At 41.9% G+C, this 24,434-nt stretch overlaps 1 protein-coding gene across 1 annotated transcript; it reads left to right on the top strand.

Moving 5' to 3' along the window:
- The first annotated feature begins 1,719 nt into the window (after positions 1 to 1,719).
- On the top strand, positions 1,720 to 24,434 carry SLC35F2 (solute carrier family 35 member F2). Its single transcript, XM_042868455.1, has 9 exons — positions 1,720 to 1,725; positions 5,225 to 5,760; positions 10,813 to 10,988; positions 11,525 to 11,652; positions 16,772 to 16,931; positions 18,139 to 18,295; positions 19,086 to 19,138; positions 19,771 to 19,925; positions 23,151 to 24,434. Exons 1-9 carry the CDS (start codon positions 1,720 to 1,722, stop codon positions 23,367 to 23,369), a joined length of 1,590 nt encoding a protein of 529 aa, XP_042724389.1. The 3' UTR covers positions 23,370 to 24,434.

Raw genomic sequence — 24,434 nt, 5'->3', positions numbered from 1 at the left:
CTGCTCATTTTGTGTTCTTCTATGTATTATTCTAAATATTAATGAAATGTTACATTGTAGATACAAAATGTTTTCCAATATCTTCCAAGTGGTGAAAGTTCAGCTAAATTAATGTTATGTTAAAGGTGCAGCTCACATCATTTACTCATTAGTAGAATGTCTTGCCAAGATTAAAACAAAGAGTGGAATGTGGTTCAACAAGTCTGGTTGACACCTAATGTCTTTAACTTTTGTTCTACTTTCATGAAACTGCTCTGTCTTTACTTAAAGTCTTTAAATGAACTTCAAGAAAGTGGACTTCAAGAAAGACTTCAGGACTTACAAAAATTTTCAAAATAAAAATATCAAACCTAAAATCCAATTATAAGAGAACAGGCTTATATTTACAACAAAATCTTTGAATACTTAACACTGAAATTGAATGTTCTTGAGAAAACGTTTTTGTTTTTTTTCCTAAGAGAATTGATGATCGTGTTATTTGAATAGATGTTTTTTTTCAAGTAGGCAATATGAAAAAGAATGGGTTTTGCATATGCAGGATGTTAGAGATGTTAGATGCATCTGTCCAGGCAAAGCTGGTAAAAAATGAGACCTTCAGTTCGGGTGGGTGATTGTTACAAGTGCCCCGGGACCTTCTCCTACTGATAAGGTAGGAGAAAACCTGCACTAAATCAGATGTGCTGAGAGGGAGACAGACGGGTTGTTTAACAATCATGTTCCAGCTGGAGACATTACTGAGAGAGAGGAACCTTGGATCGGGGGCTCCGCTTTAGTCCCAACCATCCAGCTCCACTAGCAGGATACAAAGACAGGTACAGAGCTCTTGCAGCTATAGGTGTTCCTGACTCCCAAGATCTCCATGAAGAAACCACCACCCGTGGCCTGCAGTGGGTACTGTAAAAATGAATGTGGGGTGCTTGCAGTTGGTAACTCCCTGCAAAGAGGCACTGACACTTCCCTCTGCTGGACTGACAGGGAGTCTTAAGAGTTCTGCTGCTTCCTGGGAGCCAGGATCCGGGACGTTACTGGAAGGGTGCTCCACTGTATCAAGAGCACAGACTACTATTGCCTGTAGCTCTTCCATGTGGGTACAAATGATGCTGGAAGGTGGAATGTGAGAAGAATCAAAGAAAGCTACAAAGCTCTGGGAGCACAAGTGAAAAACTCTAGAGCCCAGGTTATCTTCTCTTCCATTTTACCAGATAGAGAAAAGAGGGAAGCCAGGAAAATATGCATAATACATGTCAGCTCCTGGCTATGAGGCTGGTGCTGTTGTGAGGGTTAGGGGTTTTATAATGATGAGACCTTCTGTGAAGATTATAATCAGTTAGGGAAGGATGGAATCCACCTGTCTAGAAGGGGCAGACCAATTTTTGGGAACAGGCTGGCTAAGCTAGTGAGGTGTGCTTTAAACTGAAAGAATCAGGGAGTGGGGTCCATAATGGCAATTCTCATGCCATTGCAATTGACTGGAGAATAAGCTACAACTGTAAGAGCAATAAATGTTCTTTAGCTGCTTCCAGTGACAAAATCAGAAGGCCAGCCACCTTAGGAGTATGTATGCCTATGTGAAATCTTCTTGTATTCCTCTAGGTATACCTACACCCTTTTCTTCCCTGAAGTGCCTGTATATTAATGCATACAGCATGGGAAATAAACAAGAAGAACCAGAGATCTGTGTGTGATCACAGGCCACAATCTCATTGCAAACACGACGACATGGTGGTACAGCTCATATGACTGCAACAGGAAAGACAGGCTAGCAAGGCGAGGTGGTGGAGCTGCCATCTGTGTTACTGTGAGGGTACTTATAAGTTGGGGCAGGAGCTCAGAGAGTTGTGAAATCTCCAACCTTGGACATATTCAAGTTTAACTGGATGTCGTCCTGAACTGCCTGTTCTAGCTGACCCTGCTTTGAGCAGAGAGATGAACCAAATAACCTCCAAAGATTCTTTCCAACCTAAATTATTCTGTGGTTCTAATTGTATATATAAACATATTTTAATAAAAAATACTTTGAAAGGCACATTCATCAGGCTGGAGCCCATGGCAGGGGGGTTGGAACTGGTTGGTCTTTAAGGTCCCTGCCAGCCTAAGCAATTCTATGATACCATGATTCCTGAATAAAGTGCAACCCAGTCTGCAAACAGAAAACTCTAGGCTGTGTCTTTTCAAGCACTATTTCCATAGTCATTAAAGTGATCAACTTAAAAAAAAAAAATAATAGAATCCAAACTAGTTTATTTAGTCCAAAGAACAGAAGCTGTGTATTGGAGAGGTCATATTATAGGCTGCAGTTGCACAGATGGAAGTGTTAAATGTTATTCCATGCAGACATCAGAAAAATGTACTTCTAAGAAGTCAACGAAGTCTGCCAGAGGACTGAGGAGGAGTTTTCTTCATTTCTGGGACAGAGTGTTTGGAACAAAGTCATGCTATCAACATGTTCTAAGAAGATGCAAATGTTGGTGATCCTTGGGCATTGTTATGTCTGCCTTTCCAGTGAGGCTATAATCTCCATCTGCCCTTTGGCTCTTCTAATGTCATTTATGACAGTGCCAGGGCTGGAGGACTGAACACTGGAGGCAGTTGTATTTGAATGTGACGCCAAGTGACCTTTGAGATCTTGCTGACTATGACTGAAATTAATGTTCATGTTGGTTTACTCAGGCCTCTAAGGCACTATGTCTGCCACAAAAACTGATTTTTTTCCTGGGTCGCACCTCAGATGAACAGGCCAGCCCCAGCACACTGATGTCATTGGAGGTGAATGCTTGGCTCCCAGGTTACTTTCTTGTTACTTCTGCTCCTACAGAACATCTGTTTCAGGGCCTGATTGTCCAACTAAAGGCAGCTGTGTTTTAAACATAAATGAGGGACTGTCTTCTCATTTTCAGCCTAAAATTAATAAACTAAAATACACATGCTTTTTCTTTACTACCAATCTAATTTATTTTGAAAGGTTTATTTCATTTTCCAGCGTTTGTTCTCAGTGCATTTTTTAACAGCAGCTTTGTCCACATCAGCATTATTTACTAGTAAAATAAGCCATACTCTCATGGTCTCCTGCAAATCTTTTTGCATTTTTTGTCCATTTGTCTTGAACATGACTAACTAGCATGTGCGCCATGTTTCAGAATCTATTCAGATACATGTCTTGATTCCAGCTTATCTCAGAATTTCAGCATCACAGGATGGCTGAGGTTGGAATGGACGTCTAGAGGTACCTGTCCCAGCCCCTAGTCCAGCAGGGACACCCAGAGCAGGGTGCCCAGGCTCACATCCAGGCAGCTTTGGAAGATCTCCAAGGAAACTCCACAGCCTCCGGGCAGCCCGTGCCAATGCTCTGCCAACCGCACAGCACAGCAGTGCTCCTGCTGTTCATAGAGAGACAACTGGGTGCCACTTTGTGCCCATTGCCATTGTGTGCCCTTTGTGCTGCTGCTAGACATTTCTAGCTCATGGCCATTCTGAGAACAGCAAGAACTTCTTTGTCTTAGTTCCTAATTGTTTCCAAATAATGAGCATATGCTACAAGTATTTGTTACTATTTTCCAGATAAGTGGTATCATGTTTTGTAGAGATGAATTTAATCTCAGTCCTACTACTCAAGCTCCCAAAGTTGCACAGTTCTTCCAAACAGCTTTCAAACATTTTTTTAACTGGATTTTGACTTGGAAAAGTAAGAAGACATTCATGAAGCAGCAGATGAAATCTGCGTTCTATGTTGTTCTATTGTTTGAAATGCATATCCTGATTTGGGTAGTTAGTCTTTATTTGTTTCTAAGAGAAAATAAGTTATGGTGAAGAAATAGTGTAAATTAATGAAAAATTAGAAATGTTACATGTGCAATTGTTGAACTAAAAAATAAAATGACGTATTTCAAAATAAAGCAAAAATTTCCATTAAAATTTCTGAAAAAAATTCTTCAACTTTTTACCATAAGAAGCATGGAAAATTACTGCTACTCTAAGATTATATTATAGTGCAGAAAATAAATTTCTTTGTAGGCAGTAATCTTTGTATTTAGCACTCTTAAAGATCTATAGTAAAAAAATGTAGAAATCATAATTTGACCACGAAGGACCTCTAGTGGTATAAATACTTTCAATAAAAAAAATCCTCACAGTTCTGCTTGCTTGAAATTCTATTTGGAATCACTTCAGCAGTTTCAAATTAAGTTCACCCATGACATTTTGTTTTTCCTTTTGTAGATAAAGTAAAAGCAGAAAGCAGTAATAGTTGTCTGTATGTGCAGTATAGCATTTCACTTTACTTAGAGCAGATGCTGTCAACATAAAAATTATTTGTTTTTTACCATTACAGACATTACAAAAATAGCATAGAGGAAGAGTTGATCTACTGCAGACACTGAGCAGATGAAGATAGGAGATAGGGCTGTGTCTCATGTGTATGGCTGTGCTAATACTTTTATACCTTCTCTAAACAAAAGCAGTCTCCATCGGTGAGGCAGCAGGAGGGAGCTGTACCACCAGCTCCTGGGCTGCATGGAAGGTGTCCCTGGAGCCACCAGCATGGCTCAAGGCAGCCGTACGGCTGACATCCCAGAATGTGCAGATGTGGTCACACCTGAGGCGAACACAGAATCGCAGTAAAAGCAGGAGCCTGAAGCAGGACTGCCTTAACGCAAAGTCACGTTTAGATATCTCAGGTTTTTCTGTGTTCATGGCTGTGCTTATCCACAGGCCATAAAACCTTCCTCAGGTAGCAAAGTTTATCACACTGTGAATTGAACTTAGTCCCAAAGTCTAACAAATGTACCTGTAAGACACAGCCCACCTAGGCTGATTCCAAGAGAAGAGCTTGACTGGAGGCAAAAGGCAGCAGAGACTCATTTCCCACCTCTGGAGAATCAGCAGATCGCAGATGAGAGAATAGACTGCAACTGTGGAGAGCAGTCGTGACAACATACGCAATGTCTGCTACTTCTGCTTCAGCTCCGCTATCTTATTTGTATTCTAAATTATGTTTCTGCATGACCAGCGTTACCTGACTCATAACTATCACAGCACTGAAGCTAATCTTCACAGACTGATTTCTTGTGGGAGTTATAGCAGAACCTCTTTTTCCTCATTTTTATTAGGAACCTCGGGTTTGAATCCATCACCCGTGATGCAGGCAGGGTGTCATCAGAAGTCAGCCACTAAAACATGGTGCAAAACGCCACCGGCTCCTCCGGGTGAGCTGCGTGCTTTTTGCTAGGGTGTGGGTGGCGGCATCCGGGCTCGATACATCCTTAGGGTGGCACTCGTCGCCAAAGGTGGGGACCGAAGGCCCGGAGGAGCTCAAGGCCGTATAGAAATCTGGGAAAAATCAAAGGGTGAAGGTCTGGGGCAACCACTGGGACTGAAGAAGGATGGGGCTCGGGACGCCCCACGACAGTCAGGCCAGGCCCACCGCGCCGGCGGGGCCGAGCTCGCTACGGCAGCGAGGCACCGAGAGCTCCCGGCCGAGCCATGCCCCTCCCGGGGGCGGCCCCTCGGCGGGCACAAAGCTCCGCTGGGCGCGAAGCGGCGGCTCCTCCCTTCCTCCGCTCGTAGCTGGACCGCGTTACCGCGGCGCTCGCTCCGTTCCTGCGCGGCGGGCGCAGGTTTGAGGCAGCGCCGCGCCATGGAGGCCGAGGATGCCGCTCGGGCCGCCGCTGGGGCCGCCGCTGGAGCCGAGGCGGCGCCGCCCGGGACCGCCGCTGCTGCTCCGCGCCGGCTGCTGGCGCTGCTGGGCGACAAGCTGTGCACCTGGTGAGCGCGCGGCCTGCTGCTTCCACGTGGAGCCGGGCTCGCGTCCTGGAGAACGGGCTCGGTAGCGCGGCCGGGCTGCGTTGCGCTCGTGCCGATGGGCTGGGAGCTCTGGGCGGGGAGGTGAGGGCGGGAACGGGAACCGAGGGTCCGGGAATCTGGTGTGCGGAGCCGGAGGTGTGCCGGGTTGCGGGGCTGTGGGTGTCATCTCACGTGTCCGTTGATGCACCGTGATTTATTTGTTTATTTTTAATCTTAGCAATTCTGGCTTAGTATTATTTTTTCTGTTTTCGTCTCCGTCAACTTTGCGGCAAAGAAGGAAAGGGAAACAGGAGGGAAGAAGGTAACAGAACCAAATAGCTGACGTGAGTGCGGAGTCTAGAAGGACTTCCCTTCCTCTCGTCTCTGGAATCAGCTCGGGGCTGAGTCCCACTGATGTATATCGCTTAGCGCGGCAGCGCTGGTGAAGCGTGGAAAAACTGGCGGAAAGCAAGCGGTGCAGGCATGGCACGTGTCCCTGCGCTAGTCAGCGCTGCCTTAGTGAGTGCAGATGGCCTCCTGCCCTCAGCCCTCGGGAGTTTCCGTTCACTTACAAATTCAGTTTGCGTCTGAGGGAGAAAATAAAGAAGTGTCAATTTAAAAAGCTTTTTTGTGGGCTCCGGACGTGGTTTCAGGTAAGCACTGCACCGGGCATTCCCTGCTAACAAGGAAGCGCTGGCTCCTGCCAGCATCGTGCTTACAATCCAGAGTGTGATGGCAGGGATGTGCGGGGATTTGTGCTGGTCAAGTACAGACCTATTCTGAAGTGTGAAACCTGCCTCTCTTTTTCTGGTTACAAGTTTTCTGTTCCTCCTGCATTTCAGGAGTGCCCCAAAATACAAGATGGAACTAGCAGGAAGTGCTCAGTAATCTCACAGGTAGTGATGTTGCCAGATGTTGCCAGAGGGCTGTATTGTTTAGTCTGGGTGCTGCTTCAAAGAAAATAGAGCTCTGGCTGTCTTCTCCAAAGGCTTCTCTGTTGCTACTGAATTTTTAATTTTTTTTTCCAGGTGTTTGGAGGCTCTGCCACTTGAGATTTAGAGGCCAGAGTTATACAAACGTTTAACGTGTGCAGTAGACTAAATGGACTTTGTTGTTTTTCCACTCCAGTTCGTTGCCTTTTACAAATTAATTGATCTCCGTTTCAAAGCAGAACACTGAAACACTGAAAAGGTTGACCTAGAAGAACCTTTTTCTCCTCATAATAATGAAATAGGCTTCATCTTGCACTTGTGTTTCCTGTACTGATTCACATAACTATGCGAGGTGGTTCAAACAAAGTGGTCTCTCTTTCTGTTTCCCTCATTTGGGAAGGGTTCAGTAGCTGAAGCTGAAATGTGAGTAAATGCTCTGTTTGAGGTTGCCAGGCTTGACCTGTTGGTGTTTAACTGGTGACATCAATAAAATTTTTAATTTTAGAAGAGTGGTATTTTTTTTTTTTTTTTTGTGAGGAAAAAGATCACATGAAAATTACAGAGTTTATTAAAATAATAACCAATAAAACCGTTAGCAGTGGGCCTATTAGAGGTTCTTGAACTTTCTAATCTATGAACTAAGTATGTTTTTATTGTTTTGATATGCTCTTCCTCTGTGTTTCACCTGGAGCCACAGAGCCACCAGCCTGGTGTTCTCAAGATGCTGGAGGCTGTATGCCAAGTGGCTGGACCAGCAGTGGCCATGGAACACATTGTGCCAAGTTCTCACTTGTTCCAAAAATGTCTCTCAGCTCTTATAGGAATAGTCAGATAGGATGTGTGGCCTGATGGTATATCAGTTCGGTTTGGTGATCTTACACTGTTATTTCCAGCCTAAATCAGCCTTGATTCTAAAGGGAGAGATGAAGTGATAACTCAATAGCCACTTGCCAAGCGGTTTAAAAAAGCCAAAACAAAAAAAAGCAAACAAAAAACCTATAATTCTGGCAACAACAAAAAAAGCCCCACATCACCAACAAAAAACAAACTTATAACTAAAAGGCTGTCTCAGACCACTTTGTGTCATCAGAGTCCAGAATGATTTAGTCCTTACCAATGCATTAAAAAAGAAAGACCAATTTCTAACATGGAAGAGTTAATTATTAATAATGTTTAAAAAACAAAAACAAACAACATGATGAATTATTAAGAATCACATTAATCAATAGCTATATCATGAAGTGAATGGAAACAGATGTCTTGCATGCATTTTTCTGATAAGAAGTTGTCTTGCAAAATGTAACCAATAGAATTTAAATTTTACTCTGAAATTTGGCGGAGGACAAAGCACTTTGGGTAAGGTTGATTTGGGTAAGGTTAATTTGCTGTGTAAATTTGGTGGGCACTGAACTCATACAACACAAGGAAAGCACTTGAGCACATGTTCCATGGGGGTAGCCTTACCGTGTTGAACTGCTGCTTTGAGCACTGGGAATGTGCTCTTGGTTTCTTGGTTTGAAGAAACTCACTTTGGCATGAAAATCTGTGAGTAGGAGAAAAATAAAGAGAGTGAGGCAGAGACACAGCCTTGCATCCGCCTTCAGTGCTGTAGAAGGGAATGCAGTAGGAGTGCCTTGGCATACATTAACCACGTGGCAATCGCTGATGTGGCAGCCACCAAGTGAGCAGCTCTGCAGGTTCTGGGCCTGCTGCTCTTCCCACTGTAACAATGGGAGAATGTAATTTCCTGAGTGCTTCAAGCTGGAGAAACTTAGTTGTTAGGATAGCTGAGGGTCAGCCCTATTGAGAACCAGGCTGGTTTTGGTAACTGGTGGTTGAAGCTGATCAGTCATTAGCAGATGTGAGTGTCAGCAGATTTTCTTTTTGCCGGGTTATTATCCATGTGCCAAAATGCTGCATATGGAGACCTCTGCTCTAGAGAAGTGCAGGTGTTTGGGAGATGTGAGGGCTGCCTCTTGCAGAGCCTGTGAGAGTGTTGACCATCTTGACTCAACTGAGGCCCATGTTGAACAGGCGCAGGCCTGCAGGGTGCTCCTGCCTGTGCTGCTGGAACCATGTTTCCCGTTGCTCCTGTTCACCATGTTATTCCTCCTCCATATTGTAGTGAGACTTCTCCTCTCATTGCCTATGGGGTGGCAACAGGAGAGCTGGGAGCAGTGTTCAGCTTCCTGGAGGGAGGAGGGAAATCTCATCTTTGAAAATTTAGCTGGCCTGTGTTATGTTCTGAGTGGTGCCGGGTGGCCTGAGTTCTTCAGGTGAATGTAAAAAGACATTTCTGCATCAGTCAGAAGGAATGGCCAGGATGTGTGCCAGATCTTTGCTCATATGTTTACCAAGTGATACAGTCAGATCTTTGCCAGAATAAAAAGTAATCCAGTATTACGGAAGTAGAGTAGCTTCACAGATTTTTTTTGCTTTTTATTTCTTTTTGTCAGCAATCGCTCCTTATGTAGGTGTGCTTTACAGCAGTGTGTGCAGTTAATTCTGTGCTACAAAGTAGCTATGAAAAAATTCTAGCTGAAACATGGGAAACACGGTCTCTCCTTACTTCAGCACTAAAAGTGCTGAAGATGAGACTGCTTGTTCAAGCACCAGAATGAGGCATTCACACTTGACAGTCTTACAAGGTTGTCACAAGATAAACTGACAGTGTGGATGTGCACCATTACTGGGGTGCTCAAGGCAAGCTATAGCAGAATGTAGTACTTGTCTGTCTTGGAAGTAAAGTACCGCTGGGCTCCCAGAGATTTGCTGTCTCATCTAAGAGGGTTTGGAGAAAAATGTGTTTAGCAGCAGTTAAAGTCAGGTGAACTCTGAGATCAGGCTGAACTGAAAATGAATTTCAATTCAAACTGCAGCAACTGCAGCAAATTTCAGCGCAAAGAAGTCATGTTGCATCCAAAGGGAGGCATGGTTTGTGTTGGCTTTGTCTCCCGAGAGCACACCCTTCTTGTAGATGACATTGGCAGCTGGATTGCACGTTGTAGCTGGATCACACTGTAGCTGGATTGCACATCATAGCTGGGTTAGCTGGTGATTACTACATTTAAGTGACACGTTAGAAAAAAAACAAGTGGTATTACTTTCTGGTAGTGTGTCTGGAATGACTTGCCCTGTGTTGTCAGTGGAGGGCTGTGGGCACTGGGTAGATGTAGAATCCTAATGAGATACTCTTTCCTTTCTCAATTACTCCATAGGAACAAATTTGCTGCGTTGTGCAACCAGATAAATTGTCATTGGTAGTCTTCAGAGTAAACAAATTTAGAGGTGGACAGACCCACGCAGGCAATGCAGCACTGAGGTGATCTCGCTGTACATTGCTTGTGAGTGTGCAAGCAGTAAGGTGGTAGGACTCTGCATAGCTTCAGTGGCAGGAAAAGGATATACAGCAAGCTTTGCATGGCTCTCTGTGTAGGGACATGTAGGTTAGTCACTTCATACTATGGGAGGAGCTGCTATTGAAAGAGCATGAGATTTTCTTTTCCCCTAGCTGTGAATTGCACTTTAGAAGATAGCGTGATTGTTGGCACAGATGTGCTCTTAACTCCATCATCAGCTGCACCAGAATGTAATGAATTGTAGCAGAAAAAATCCACAATAAGTATTGATGTTTTTGTATTTCCATAGCACTGCTCATCTTAGGGACTCAACTCACTTGCAAAGGCTCAAATCTTCTGAGATAATTGTTGTGCCACTCTTCACACTGCGGATTCCTGATGAACAAAGTTGAGATGAGGCAGTGGAGAACAGGAGGTGTAACTCAGAATGCGCGTGTCAAAATGTGATGAGAATAGATCATTGGGCTGAGCCTGCCCAGCTGAGTTGAGTGGAGGTGCTTGCAGCATACTGCAGTCTTTATTAGCTGATTTGGACCAGCCTTACCAATTTTTGCTGGCTGTTGTGTGGTCGAGACCTTCAGTATGGACACAATGCTGCTTGCTGGTGAAGTGAAAGAACATCGATAGGCAGTAAAAAAAAAAAAAAGAAATATCAATCTATAAAATGGCTTTTTCCCTGTAAAATAATTAATGAATTGGAATGTTTAATTCTAAGCTTACTTTGTTGTCTTTCATATTTACAGGCATATTTTGAAAACAATCCTCCTGGGCCAGATGCTGTCCTTGTTTATCTGTGGGACTGCTGTTACAAGCCAGTACCTGGCAGAACAGTACCAAGTGAATACTCCAATGTTTCAAAGTTTTATCAACTATTCTTTACTTCTTCTAGTTTATACAACAATGCTGGCGTTTAGGACTGGTATGTAAAATGTGGGATGAAAGAATCTGCTTCCTTTTTTTTTTTTCCCCACAGTTTGAAATTACAGAACTTACTCAATACTTGGCCTAGCTTTTGTAAAGATCCTGCTGAAATTACCGCCTTGCAATAACACATGGGAGTGAATTGCATTGTTAAATGTGCATGTAACTTGCTTTCACTTCATATTTGTTTTATATTGTTCTTTTTTATTTCAAGTCCTGTGTCATATTAGGGGAAAATTGGCATTGTAAAAAAAATTCTTAGCAAGAGTCTGCTTAATATGGTTGCTATACTGTATTAATTTACTCTTTAAACATTCTAGTTTATATATGTATATATATCTTTGAGACAGTGTCTCTGCTTTTCACCATTTCTATGGTCTTCTCTCTGGCTATATTGTACTTTTGTTATACTTTCCTTAAGCAGAGGCAACCCAAATTCAGCATCACAGTATTACTTATACTTCTTAAAAGAAAGATTCCTGGGCAATATTTGATTGGAAAGAAACACACTGACTGCTGCTCTTTTCTAAACAGGCGGTGACAGTCTTCTTCAAATTCTGAAGCAGAGGTGGTGGAAGTATATTTTTTTGGGACTGGCTGATGTTGAGGCCAATTACATGATTGTAAAAGCCTACCAATACACGACTCTCACGAGCGTTCAGGTAAGGACTATCTCTATTTTGAACTGCTGCTTTGATTGCGGTTTTGGACTCATTTCTGAAATGAGATTCATAGGACAGACATGGAAGCTATTTAAACCTGAAAAAGCCTTTCAGGATCTATTTTCTCTGCAGTACAGAGAAGAGCATTCTGCAACATTTCCAGGAAGCAGAGAAAATTGGCTGATATTATCCATTGCCAACTCTTGAGTTGAACTCTAATTATTTTGATAGAAAGCACTTCTAAGAGTTTGCTGACAGCCACTCAGGGTTTTTTTTTCATGACACAGTGTAAAGATTTTGGACCAGATAACACTGGCTCAGCTTGAGCTCTGAGTATGATGGGAGTGAGGTAGATCAGCCTGGAAGCAGTGGGAATCTTTGCAAGATGTAACCCCACGTGTGAGGACATATTGGAAGTCAGCTGGTGTTTCTGAGCATGCAGTGAAGAGCCAGTGCTATGGCTTTTGGCTGTGGCAATTCAGAACTCTCTCTATGAGATGGGAGGGAGGTCAGTATGCCAAATATCAGTCAACAGTCATGTCCTCAGGAGTGCCAGTGCTTGATACTTCATTGCTGCACTGGGGCACATTTGTTCTAAAATAACAGCAAGACTGTGGTGGCAGTTTTTGCCACACTCCACAGACATGAACTATGTCTGCCAGGACAAGGGAGGGGACAGTGCAGAAGCAAGAATGGAGGGTGGCAGCCTATGCCTGCTTTTAACAATGGTGAACCTGTGGATCAGGTCCTGGCCCCATTTACCTAAATAAAGGCATAATGTATCATACAAAATCAGCTGTTAGTTGAAAAGGAATGTGTAGATATCACTGTTCTTGAGTCAAAGTAACAAAAGTTAATATTTAAAAGAAATATCTATAAAGCAATGAACACCTGTGGTGTAGGCTTCCTTTAGAGAGCTGTGGTAGTGTTTTCTTGTACTGTTGAAGGAACAGTAATGTGCCTTAGGGGTTATTCTTGTTGCATTGCCACTTCATAATTATGTATTATGGCTCATTAAGTCTTTAATTTACTTACAAATAATGCCTCAGAAATTACAGACTTAAGAATGGTATGTTTCAGGCTCAAGATCAAGCTAAGCTGATCATTGAGATGCTGTTTGATCATACGCTTTACAGCTGAAAAAGCCGGGACTTTGATCCTTCTCAGAAGTGGTGAAGTGTTCCCACGATATCTTTCATAGTCAGAAGAAAGAGTAGATACAGTGGGTCATGGAGTCCAATTGCCAGATTCAAACATTTACTAGATGTGCATGTGAGAACCTCCAGACAGCTGCTTCGAGTGCCAGTTCAGTAACTGTGAATTTACTGTAACTACCAGCTGCAGTCAGGTTTCTTGCACATTTTCTGAAGTCACGGGGTTCAAATGGGGATTCAAGACAAAAAAACCTGCAGTTTACTCCCATGCAAAGCATTTGCTGTCAGCAGCCAGCATCTTCTGCAGTTACATTAGAATCTGTGGTTCTGAGCCTCTGGCTTCAGTAGTGGCTCTAAGTGGAAGCTCAGCGTGTGTAAGAGCAAAGCAGGAGTATTCAAGACTTTCCTGAATACAGTTTAATTACTATAAAAATGGTGGCTGGCTGGAGCTTTCCCTTAGCTTTATCTTTTTGTTTAAATGTAGGTTTCCGCTCAGCAAGGGACTTCCATGTGTTTTCACACAAACACAGGAAAAAAACCAAACCACTTGGTTTTCCTTTAGTTATGAAATGCTAGCATTGCAGGGAGGGGTTGGAAAAATTTTTAGAGATAATATCAGGATGGCAACTTCCCTTTCTCTGTAAATACAGAAAAAGACTTAGGTGCACAGCTGGATCTCCTGCTGGGCTGTGGCTGAGACTTCCTCAGTGCTGGTGTGCTCCAGGCTGGAGGCAGGACATGGCTGTATTGCTGTCCGACCATGTATTTCATAGCAAAACTAGAAGTGGTGCAGCTATGGTTTTGTGTTGCCAAAGTTATTAGGCACAACTAGCATTTTCTCTGTTGATAATTCAGGTGGAGAAATTTTATAGGTAGAATATCAGTTTGTGGAAGAGTATGAACCTTCACAGGAGAAAATCCAGGCTGGAAGCTTGGCTTTCAGCAGGAACCTGCCTGTTGGGAACCATGGGGGAGAGTGTGCAGGCTAAGCTGCTTAGCTTTAGTGCTGGAGCCAGCAGTTATAACAAACCAGTGACCTCCTGCAGTCCGTGATAATTGATTAACCATGTATTAAAACATCTTTTAATGATTTACTCACTCTACCCTTAAAACCTTCCTATGAGCAGTGTGGCCATAACCTGGCTTGGGTCAAAACACTCATAAATCAAATCAAGATGTTACTGTTTTTTTTTCCCCCCTGTGTGAAAATACAGGCTGGAATTGAGTAAGGTGAGTTTGCTGAGGCTCTACTGACAGTAGTAGTCAGTACCACAGTACTGCCATAAATGTCATAAAGTCTGAATAAACAAACTTCATTCTTTTAAACAGTTCTACTGACACAATTCATTGTGATGGTGTTTCTGCTTTGCACCTCTGTAATCTTGATCCTGTGCAGGTGAGAGCATTTTCTACCAAAGAGCTTTGTAATGTGGTAAATGAAAAACAGGCGAGATCAGTACATGGAAATCAGATACGTTTTTTCTGAGTGTAACTGCCCCCTGAAACAGATTGCAAGTGTGTGTTCTTCATCATTTGATGACTGGATGTGATGGCTGCAAGTCCACTAACAGGGATGCTGCAACTCTACAACGTGTTATTGGTCTGGATGCAGCAATTTCCTATCTGATGTTACCAGAAGAGATCATGGCTGATTATTTACTTCTTCCTTACATCATTTTTTTTTTTCTTTTTCCCCAAAGGTTTTGATTCCATTCTCTGTTTGAGTTGGAAAACAGCTTGGAAGTTAGAAAGCTGCATGGTAACATCTCAATAAACAGGGAAGCAAAAGCTTACTTATTAACAGAGGAGATGTCTACTCTTGGGGAGATGTGTGTGAAAACATTTTTTTAATTAGTATTTTTGTAGTATTTCTTCACAGAGAAATTCCTATTTCAGAGAAGTCTTTGTTTAAGACTGTGCTTTCAAATACATTTCAGAATTGATTCAGAACAGAAGTGGAAAATCTTGATTCATGAGAGCTGAACTGTACTTGTTGGTGAAACAGATAAATGACTCTTCTTGATACTTGTCAAAAAAGTCAAAGTAGGGGGAGGTGCCAGAAAATCACAGGGCTTTTTGTTGTTGTTGAGTTTGTTTGTTTCTTTGTTTTGTGTTTTGAGCCCAGACAAAAGGTGAGATAAAGTGCAGAAACTCATAGAATATTACTTTTTCAGCAGAGCGAAGTTGCCCTGAAATACGTGATAGGATGTATTACAACCTGTGTGGTTCTGAGGTCTGATGATACAGCCTGGGCAAACGCCTGTTCCTTTATGCAGACCTCCCAAGCTGGACAAGCTGGAAACAGTCCAAAGAACAGAGACAAATAGGTGGAAGGATTAGAGAGCACCATTAGGGTTTAATCTGTAACAACCTCTTTCATGCTGTATTGGTAAGGCTTTAATATTTGTAGCTATGAAAGTTCAAGCTTGCAAGGCTTTATTGAGTCTGTTTTGTTAAAATCCTTATGGGCAGTGGCTGAACTAATGAGCACAAGAGTATGGTGGTAGGTAGAAGCTGGCAAAAGCTGACCATGGAAGGACTGCTGGCTCTTGCCTTTATTTGTAATGCCTCAGCCATGGCCCCAGTGACGTGAACCCCATCCTTTGCATTGATTTTAGGAAGCCAGGTTTTAAGGGTTTAAGACTAATTTGTGAGCAGGCTTTGGAAGGCTAACTACATGTTCTGCTGTAAACTGGTCTCTAAAGTACGGCACTCAACTGAGGCAGGTCAGAAAATCCACTTCATTTTTCTATAGTCAAATTAGGAAACAATGTCTGTTTTGTTAATTAAATATTGAACCAATTATGATTAGCTGACTGTTCTTGATATTAGTTGGTTATCCTGGAACATTATGTCCATTTAATGCTGCTACCCATTTTTCTGCATTAAATATACAGCTAACTCTTGCTTATTTTTTTCCACTGCGACAAGGGAGAAATGAGTATAGCACAAGTGAGGCAAAGGTGTGTAAGATTTTAGGAACACACAGGGAGGTAGTAATGAAGAAAGAAAACAGAAGCCAGTGTCACTGCTTGCCATGGAGTGCAGACATCCTTGAACTTAAAATCTGCTCAGGGCAATGTCTGCAAACACATCCGAAATGCTTCTGTGCTCCTGCTTTTGTGTGTGTTTGCTGTTGTGGCATGGACAAATCACTGAATTACCTGTTTCTTTCTGAGTGTCAGCTTTAGCAGAGTAATGAACTGAAAAAGCATTGAATTGTACATAATTTTAGGAAGCTGGGAGGTTGAGAAGCTGACTTAAGGAAGCTGCTTTTCTCATCTTGTTCTTCTTTCACCGATTTTGCACATGCTTTTCAGCACCTTACAATGCTTTTTGGTAAGATCCACTTGAAGACAAAAAGGAAAGGAAAAGAGAAAAGAAGAAAAGGAAAGAAAAGGGAAGAAGAGAAAAGGAAAGGAAAGAAAAAACCTGCAGATTTTTGCCTTATTTGCCTTGCCTTATTTTTGCCTTGGTGTAACATTGGATCATCTATATCCTTCAGCACTTTTGGACTTTAGCACTGTGTAAATGCATCCCAAACTTTAATCACAGATTTGAGGAGTGAAAGATGAGCTAGACAAAACGTGGAGGGGAAAAAAGGGAGTCAGTGAACAACCTCCTTGTACTGGTGTCACAGGAAGCGGCGTGGCTTCAGTGCGATGTCCTAGCACTAATTTGTGAAGCTGCAGGAATTGATTAGATCCGTCACTGCAGGTGTTTCCAGATTAGTGAGTTTTTTCCTAGAGGCAATGCCCACCAGCCCCTCCTCACTTTTGAAATGCATTTTATGATAAGATGTGGGTGTGATCCCTCTTGCACTGAAATGAATCCACAAGGGTTGTTTTGTGTCTTTCGGTAACATCTGGTTGTGATGGAAAATAAAATCCTCAGCATTTGTTTTCAGGATAGAGAAATCCAGATTTGGAGTGGCCTTCTAATCAAAATCATTTCTGTGCACACAGCTACTGGATTGTTTTGGGATTCCTGTGCTGATGGCTCTGTCCTGGTTCATTCTCCGTGCAAGGTACCGGCTGATCCATTTCATTGCGGTTGCTGTCTGCTTGCTGGGTGTCGGAACGATGGTGGGTGCTGACATTTTGGCAGGGAGGCAGGACAGTGAAGGTAAGGAATTCTGTATTGTGCAGGGAAAAATGGGGTCGTGGCTTCCACAGTGGGCTAACTTGCAAAGGAGGAAGAGAAGCAAATGCAGGGGGAAGGGTGTAGCTTTCTTTTAAAAATGAAGAAAACACATTGCTATTTGAATTTCTTCTCCAGGAAGGCCCTTTTAACTGGGGTTAAAAGGGAAACACTGGTGCTACATTTCATTCATTGCTGTTTATCAGACCTGATGAAAAGACTTATTCCTGAAGGCTTGTTCATTTCATATGTGAGATGGTCTGAGAAAAGATGCCTCCTCTCCCTACAGACTTCATCTTATTTGCACTCTGTCAGCCTATGAGCAGACTTTTCTAGTGTGCAGTTTTCTATGTGCGTAAAAAGCAGGATAGGAAACTGTCGTTACCATGATCAGGCAGTGTACAGCTAAGCCTTGTTGGCATTATTTTGGGACTTCAGGTAAGGTAGAAAGATAAATTCAGGTTCAGCTTTAATTCTGTGTGACACAAATATCTTGGCCCTAAGGGAGACAAATGCTCTTTGCCTGCAGGGCACCTGAGCATTACTCAGTGACTTGCTTGTTGTTACTGTTGGTTGCCTTCATATTGCAGATCTGTCTTTGCAGTGATCGCCAACTGGCTTAGGGAAGGAAGTCTGAAATCAATTCAAGGTTTTAAACAACAGCAATTGCCTTGCAGAATGGCTGATCCGTGATGGCATTTATTGATAACGGTTGTATTACAGGGAGTCCCACTCGCATGGTACACACACATCACAGCATGACACGTGTGCCACCCATCTACAGTACCTACTTTAGATCTGCCATAAACCTGAAACTCAGTCCAGGTGCCACTCAAATGAACAGATGCATTTTTGCCTTACAGCAAAATCAGGGGTGATACTCAGAAAAGTGTAGAGCATCTCTAATCTGTACTTTTCTCCAGTTTTTCTGCCTAATGTTGGCAGAAGCAGGACTGGACCACACTGTACAGCAGTGGCTTGGTAAGTGTTGAGCTCAGCTCCTTCCAGATTATGCCAGAGGTATGAGCAGTTAGCAGGGTCAGCCAGCAACCTGCTTGCACACAGGCATTTCCTTACCTGCTTGCTAAGAAAATAGATACTAGAGATACATTTGCTTGTCTATTTAAGGAAAGTTGTTTTTAAAAAAGTGTTTGCAGCATTGCCCTTATTGTGGATTAATATTTCTGTACAGGAAGTGACGTGGTGATTGGAGATGTCTTAGTTCTTCTGGGTGCTTCTTTGTATGCCATATCTAATGTGAGTGAGGAATACATTGTGAAAAATCTGAGCAGAGTCGAGTTTCTAGGAATGGTGGGCTTGTTTGGGACTATTATCAGCGGTCTGCAGCTGTAAGGATCTAATATTTATTTTAAAACTAATTAAGACTATTCTACAGATGATTGCTTGTCTTCAATGAAATTACATTGTTAAATTAATTCTTTGTTGCCTGTCCATTTGGCCTACATGGGACTCCTATTTGAATTTTATTTTTGTGGCTGGTCAGCATTCACTTTACATCCTTTTTGTTTGTTCTGCTGTTACTACAGCAATTCTAAAGCTCAACTCCTGCACCTGAATAGGTATGATACTTGGCTTTATTTTGAATTTGGTTGACCTTCATGAGGACATGCAGTACACTGAGGACTGCTTGCAGGAACGTATTTCTTAATGGCTTTTCCCTGTGGAAAGATTTAGGAGGTAATCGTTAGAGGTCTTCTGTATTAAACTTTGGTTTAAAATAAAGCCATGGATACTCTTACAGATAACCCTAACAGACCACATGCACTTAAGTCTAACTAATTAATTTTATGTTCTTAATTTCTCATCATTATAGTTAATGATTTCCTCAAGTGGTGTATGAAATAAAAGTAAATCTCTGAAGGATGAAAAAGTCTGAGAAGAAGGCATAAGAATTAAATAAAAGTGCTCTTCACTTTCAGGCACTTTAGTTTTCAAGTCTTTTTTCAGGCTTTTTAGATGTTGGAGTTAGTGCCATTCAAAAACATTTTAAACATAAATTAAAGGATTGCAAATCAAAATGTTTCTTATATATTCTGCTCATTAACTTCTCTACTTGAACACAAGTAGGTGTGTTTGTTTATTTCTTTTTTACTTGTTATATCTTTTCTGTAATTTTAGAGCCATTCTGGAGCAAAAGGATATAATGAAAATTCAGTGGAACTGGAAAATAGGTATGTGTGTAGCAAAAGGACGTTTCAGAACACTGAAAAAATGATAATCATTTAGATTTGACACGCTGATGTTTTCGTTTTCTTTCTCTGAATTTTAAGCAACATTCTTATTATATTGTCACAAATTTATTTTCTGTAAACTTTGAAGCACTCAGCAAAGACACAAGGTGTGCAGCGTTGAACATGGAAATTTGAGTTCAGATTTTGCATTTTCCTTATAAAAGTCCAACTCACTTAATTACAAACATGTTTGGCCTTGGAAATTTGCAAGAACATTTTTCTGTTGTCCTTCCTACGTGAAATACTGGGAGAACTGGTTTTGTGACTCATTTCGATCTCAACAGAACTGCACGTTATTAGGAAATGTGATTCTAAATGTCTTCAGACAGCTGCTGTGTTAAGTAGGGAAGAACAAGCACAACCTTGCATAGATACAATCATCTTTGCAATAGTGGGTGGTCGTGGAAAATAAGTATTTTGTTGCTTTTTTCTTAAATTGGCATTTCCTTATATTTTAGCAGTCCTTATTCTGAAAGATAAACGTGTAGAGTTTTGAAACATCTGAAGAATGTCAGTGATCTGTAAGATTATTATTCTCTGCCTTAGAAGTAAATTGCCATTTTGTTTTTCAGCATTACTGTTCATAGTATTTGCCCTGTGTATGTTTGGGCTGTACAGCTTCATGCCAGTGGTGATTAAAGTTACGAGTGCAACCTCGGTCAACTTGGGCATTCTTACTGCAGACCTCTACAGTCTTTTCTTTGGACTCTTCTTGTTTTACTATAAAGTAAGTAATTTCTCTCACTATAGTTAATGTTTTTATTCCAAAAATATAGATAAAACATTTTATGAGCCCTTGAACGATTGTTTGCAGTTGTAAATTTCTGTATCAGTCATCATTGACAGATGTCAGTCAGGACTCACAGTTAATTACCTAGCATTGCACCATTAGGCAGTTAAGTGATTTTTTAGAAACAATTTCATGCTTCATGGGCTGTGTATTCATTGAGAGATAATAATAATTTCCCAAGGTAAATGGTAGAGTTTTTGCCGTACTCCCTGTGCGGAGCTCTGTGGTTGATTTGGTTCATCTCTGCAAGCATCCAAAGAAAGGGTTTGCATCTGACTGTTCTGAAAGAGTAGCAGTTTGGCTTGATCTCCATAAATCAACATTTTCTTTTAAAAATGTAATGTGTTCATTACAAACATAACAAGGAGAGGACTCGAGTTCTTAGTACTGCTGAGGAGTAACTAAAGGAATTGAAAAAAAGCAAAAAAAGCAGATAAATGTATTATTCTGATTGCTGTCCAAAAGGTAATTACATTTTCTGCTCTCTGAAATACTTTTTGTAGTGCTTGTTCAAGCTTAATGGCAGTGCTGAAAACGTTTCATCCCACCCAACACTTTCCATCCAGAATCATTGTGGGAACATAGCAAATTACAGCGATTGGAGTAATTAAATCAGTTGCTCAGTGACTAGAGGGGCTCAATGAGAAGCTTGTGAACTTTGCTTAAATTACTTAATTTATATGTGGTTACTTTCTCTTCAGCATTATGGAGAACCAGTTTTGGAATGGTAGGACCCAGTGACAGCTAGATGTTAATTTTCAGGAGACTCTTACCTCAGTTTTCCTCTATGTTTTGGGTTCCAAAATTTGCTCCAAACTGCTCAAAACTACAGAGCATCCATCGTAAATGAGTATAGAAAATGAACTGTACTTACATTTTAAGAATTAAAAATATCCTTTCAAAGTCACTTCCAAAAATATATTTTGGAAAGTACAAATTTGTACCTGTGTTTAGAAGCAATGAAGCAGCCAAAAAAGGGAGCGATAATAATGCCACAGCCCTCAAGAGATGTTACCTGTGGCCTTCAAACATTTATGTTGAATAAACTCCTTTACAGAGAGTATACTGAAAATGCAGACGCTAGATGGAGTTACAGTCCTCCGGTAATACCTCAAGTATTCTTTCAGCTTGGTATTGAATAAGGAGATATGACCTGTATGGACTAAAATCAGAATCTGCTCAAGGATGGGTTAATTCTCAACAGTCTCTGGAATCATCAGCATCAAGTGCAGCCACTTCTTTGTGCACGCTGTGAGAGGGGTCTGGCAGTGACTGTGAATTTCCCAGCAGAAGCGTATGGTGACATTCAGTCACATCCTTAGATTCTACTCTGGAAAAGCTCTGCAGGTGCTGTGACACAGACTGAAGGAGAAGAGCAGATATCACAAGGTTGGCGTGCTTTAGCTTGCTTTTCCGTTTGTGTGGTGATTTCCAGGGATTCCCTAGCCAAGTGATTACCAGCTAGGATTTGGAGTGACTTAATTTTGGTTCCCTCTGTCTCTTTTGGATCAATCTTCTGCTATTTCAGCTCCATTCATTTCATCCAGCTTTGCTGCTTGACTAATATAACATATTTTTCAAGGAAATCTTAGGAAGCTGATGAGATTCCTGGCCTGCATTAGAAATAATGTGGCCAGCAGGAGCAGTAAGGTAATCATCCCCCTTTATTCAGCACTGGTGAGGCCACACCTCCAGTATATGTGTTCAGTCTTGGGTTCCTCACTACAGGAAAGACATTGAGGCCCTGGAATGTGTCCAGAGAAGGGCAACAAAACTGGTGAGGGGTCTGAAGCACAAGTCTTATGAGGAGCGGCTGAGGGAGCTGGGATTGTTCAGTCTGGAGAAGAGGAGGCTCAGGGGAGACCTCATTGCACTCTACAACTTCCTGAAGGGAGGTTGTGGTGAAGAGGGATTTGGCCTCTTCTCCCAGGCAACAAGCAGGACATGGGGAAGTGGCCACAAGTTGTACCAGAGGAGGTTTAGGTTGGACATAAGGAAGAACCTTTTCTCTCAGAGAGTGGTCAGGCACTGGAATGGCTGCCCAGGGAGGTGGTGGAGGCACTGTCCCTGGCAGTGTTCAAGAGGCATCTGGACGACGTGCTGTGTGATGTGGTTTAGTGCTTGTGGTGGCAATGGTGATGAGGAGATGGTTGGACTAGATGATCTTGTAGGTCGTTTCCAACCTTGTGATTCTATGATTCTATGATTTGGGTACGTTTTGGAGTTTGGCAGGCTGTGTTGAAAGTAGAAAGTATTGCAACCTACCGTAGGGAACCTGCTTTAGCAGGGAGTTGGACTAGATGATCTCCAGAGGTCCCTTCCAACTGCTACAATTCTGTAGTTCTCTGAAGATGCGCTATGTCCATCGTCCCACTTCTTAATCTGTGGTTTGGCAATGGCAATGCAGAAGATCTTAACAAACTTGATGAAAAAGTGTTCTTGGCTGCGTATAACTTCAGCACTTTGTATTATTGAATCTGATATATGAAGAAAGCATTTATTTTCCTTTCAAGATAGATGAATCTTGGCAGTTGTTAGACTTTGAACAGGCAAGTGAGTGATAGTGAATCAAATGTGTGACGTACCTCAGCAGTTTGTGACCTTACCTCACACACTAACTCTTCACTTGCAGTAAGGCACCCAGGCACCCACCTTGTAGAAGGTGCCACAGTCATCCTCTCTTCAAGGACTTGCTGAATGTAGGGAGGAAACCAGTTTTGGTTCCACTTACTTGGCTCTGCAGATGGTTGAGCTGTGCAGAGAGCCAGATGCTTTGGTGAATTGCAGGAGGGAGAGGTTCATTTCTTGCCAGGAGGTAAAATACTTGTGATAACTGAAATTCTCTGGAGAGCAGTGTTTTAGCCTTCACATGTATAAAAGCTTCCCTTAGGTATCACCACAGTTAGGGCCATTTGTTCTTTCTGTTGAAAATCATAGATATTCCCTGCCCAACAGTACTGAGGAGGAGGTGCAGAGGAAAACAGCAGCTTATTGGTAAATAGAGTTGGTGAATTTTGATTTCCAGACTTGAGTATAGAGCATGATGATCAAGCATATTAACATATGTCTAAGAGAAAGGGTGGCTTTTGCCTTCTTAAAAGAAGGTAGTGTTTGCACCTTTTTGCATGACAAAAGACTTAACACATCTTTTTCCTCTGCCAGTTTTCAGGTCTTTATATCCTGTCCTTTGTCATCATCATGGTGGGCTTCATCCTGTATTGCTCAACTCCAACTCAGACTGCAGAGCCCACCACCGTGCCACAGCCACGCAGTGCTGGCTTGGACAATGCTGCTCTGAAGCTTGATGAAAATGACAGCGAAACGCCAGCTCTAACCGTACAGTTTACGAGAGGAGAATCCGTGGTGGTCAGCACTGATTGAAAAATGGCAGCATTTCAAAACAGAGCTTTTATTTTATTGCCAAAATTTCCTTCAAATATTAATCTGGAGAACTGTTCTACTGCCAGAGCGTATGTTGTACTGGGCTGTTTTTAATGCACTGAATAAACTTTTTAAGGCCAGATCCTCAGTCAGTGAAACTATATCGATTTTCTCCTGCAGAGAATCTGGCCCTTGAAGAAGACAGAGTAATATTTATGTGGAGTCTCTACAAGGTGAGAGACTGTTATTTTTAAATGCTTAATTAGCTTAGCAGCAAATGCTTGGGGAGAAAAACTAAGCCAAAGAAAGTACTCAGGTCACTAAATGGAGTAGATGTGCTTTATATTTCATTAGGAACCTACATCTGCAAGGTGCCATCTGAGGGCTGCTGGTTCCCACATCTCAGTGCCAGGAACCCTCGGTGTCTTGCAGGAGCATGGGATCTCATGGGATCTGGTGCTGTAAGACATGTTATGTGCACACACCTTCCACGTGCTGATGGACCTTATTTGTTCACTGGAGGCATTTGCGTCTTACATTCCAGCTAATGTTTGTCTCTTCATATTGCTGCATTCTTTGTTGCAGCTGGGGCTGCAGCAGAGAATAAGTATTTTATTTTCTATTTTATTTGTAAGGGCGGCTTGTATATGTGTGTTTGTAATTTTTTCTCTCAGTAGCTTGCTGTTTGGTGCGCTCCTACTAGGTGGAGACAAAATCAGTACTCTGTTCCATAAGAACTGATTTTATTTCTTCTGGATGAGACAGCAAAAAGAAGTTTGAATTGAAGTTCACTTCTTGGCGAAGTTCTCTCTGAGATGGGACACATTTATGCAGAAAGATTTGAATACAAGTGGCATTTCATAAAACAGTTTAAGGCTTTAGCCAATCCTCATTGCAACAGTAATGATATAGTCTTCATAAGGTTAGATGCTTTCAGGAGATTCATTGGTAATTTTCTTCCCTGTCTTTATATTTTGAGTAAAATGATTAAAATACTTGAAGCTGCAATTTTAACATCAGTAAAATAATGTAAGGATCTTTTTTTGTATAAATCTTCACAGTTCA

This window comes from Lagopus leucura, unplaced genomic scaffold, assembly GCF_019238085.1.
Source record: "Lagopus leucura isolate 7727_CA_CO unplaced genomic scaffold, USGS_WTPT01 Super-Scaffold_100001, whole genome shotgun sequence".
Classification (NCBI taxonomy): domain Eukaryota; kingdom Metazoa; phylum Chordata; class Aves; order Galliformes; family Phasianidae; genus Lagopus; species Lagopus leucura.
Note: the sequence above shows the minus strand (reverse complement) of the source record. Positions and strands in the feature narration are given on the sequence as shown.

Coding starts and splice junctions, on each gene's coding strand:
- SLC35F2 (XM_042868455.1), top strand. Junction 5,761..10,812: donor GGCGACAAGCTGTGCACCTG/GTGAGCGCGCGG, acceptor TCATATTTACAG/GCATATTTTGAAAACAATCC. Junction 11,653..16,771: donor CGACTCTCACGAGCGTTCAG/GTAAGGACTATC, acceptor CTGTGCACACAG/CTACTGGATTGTTTTGGGAT.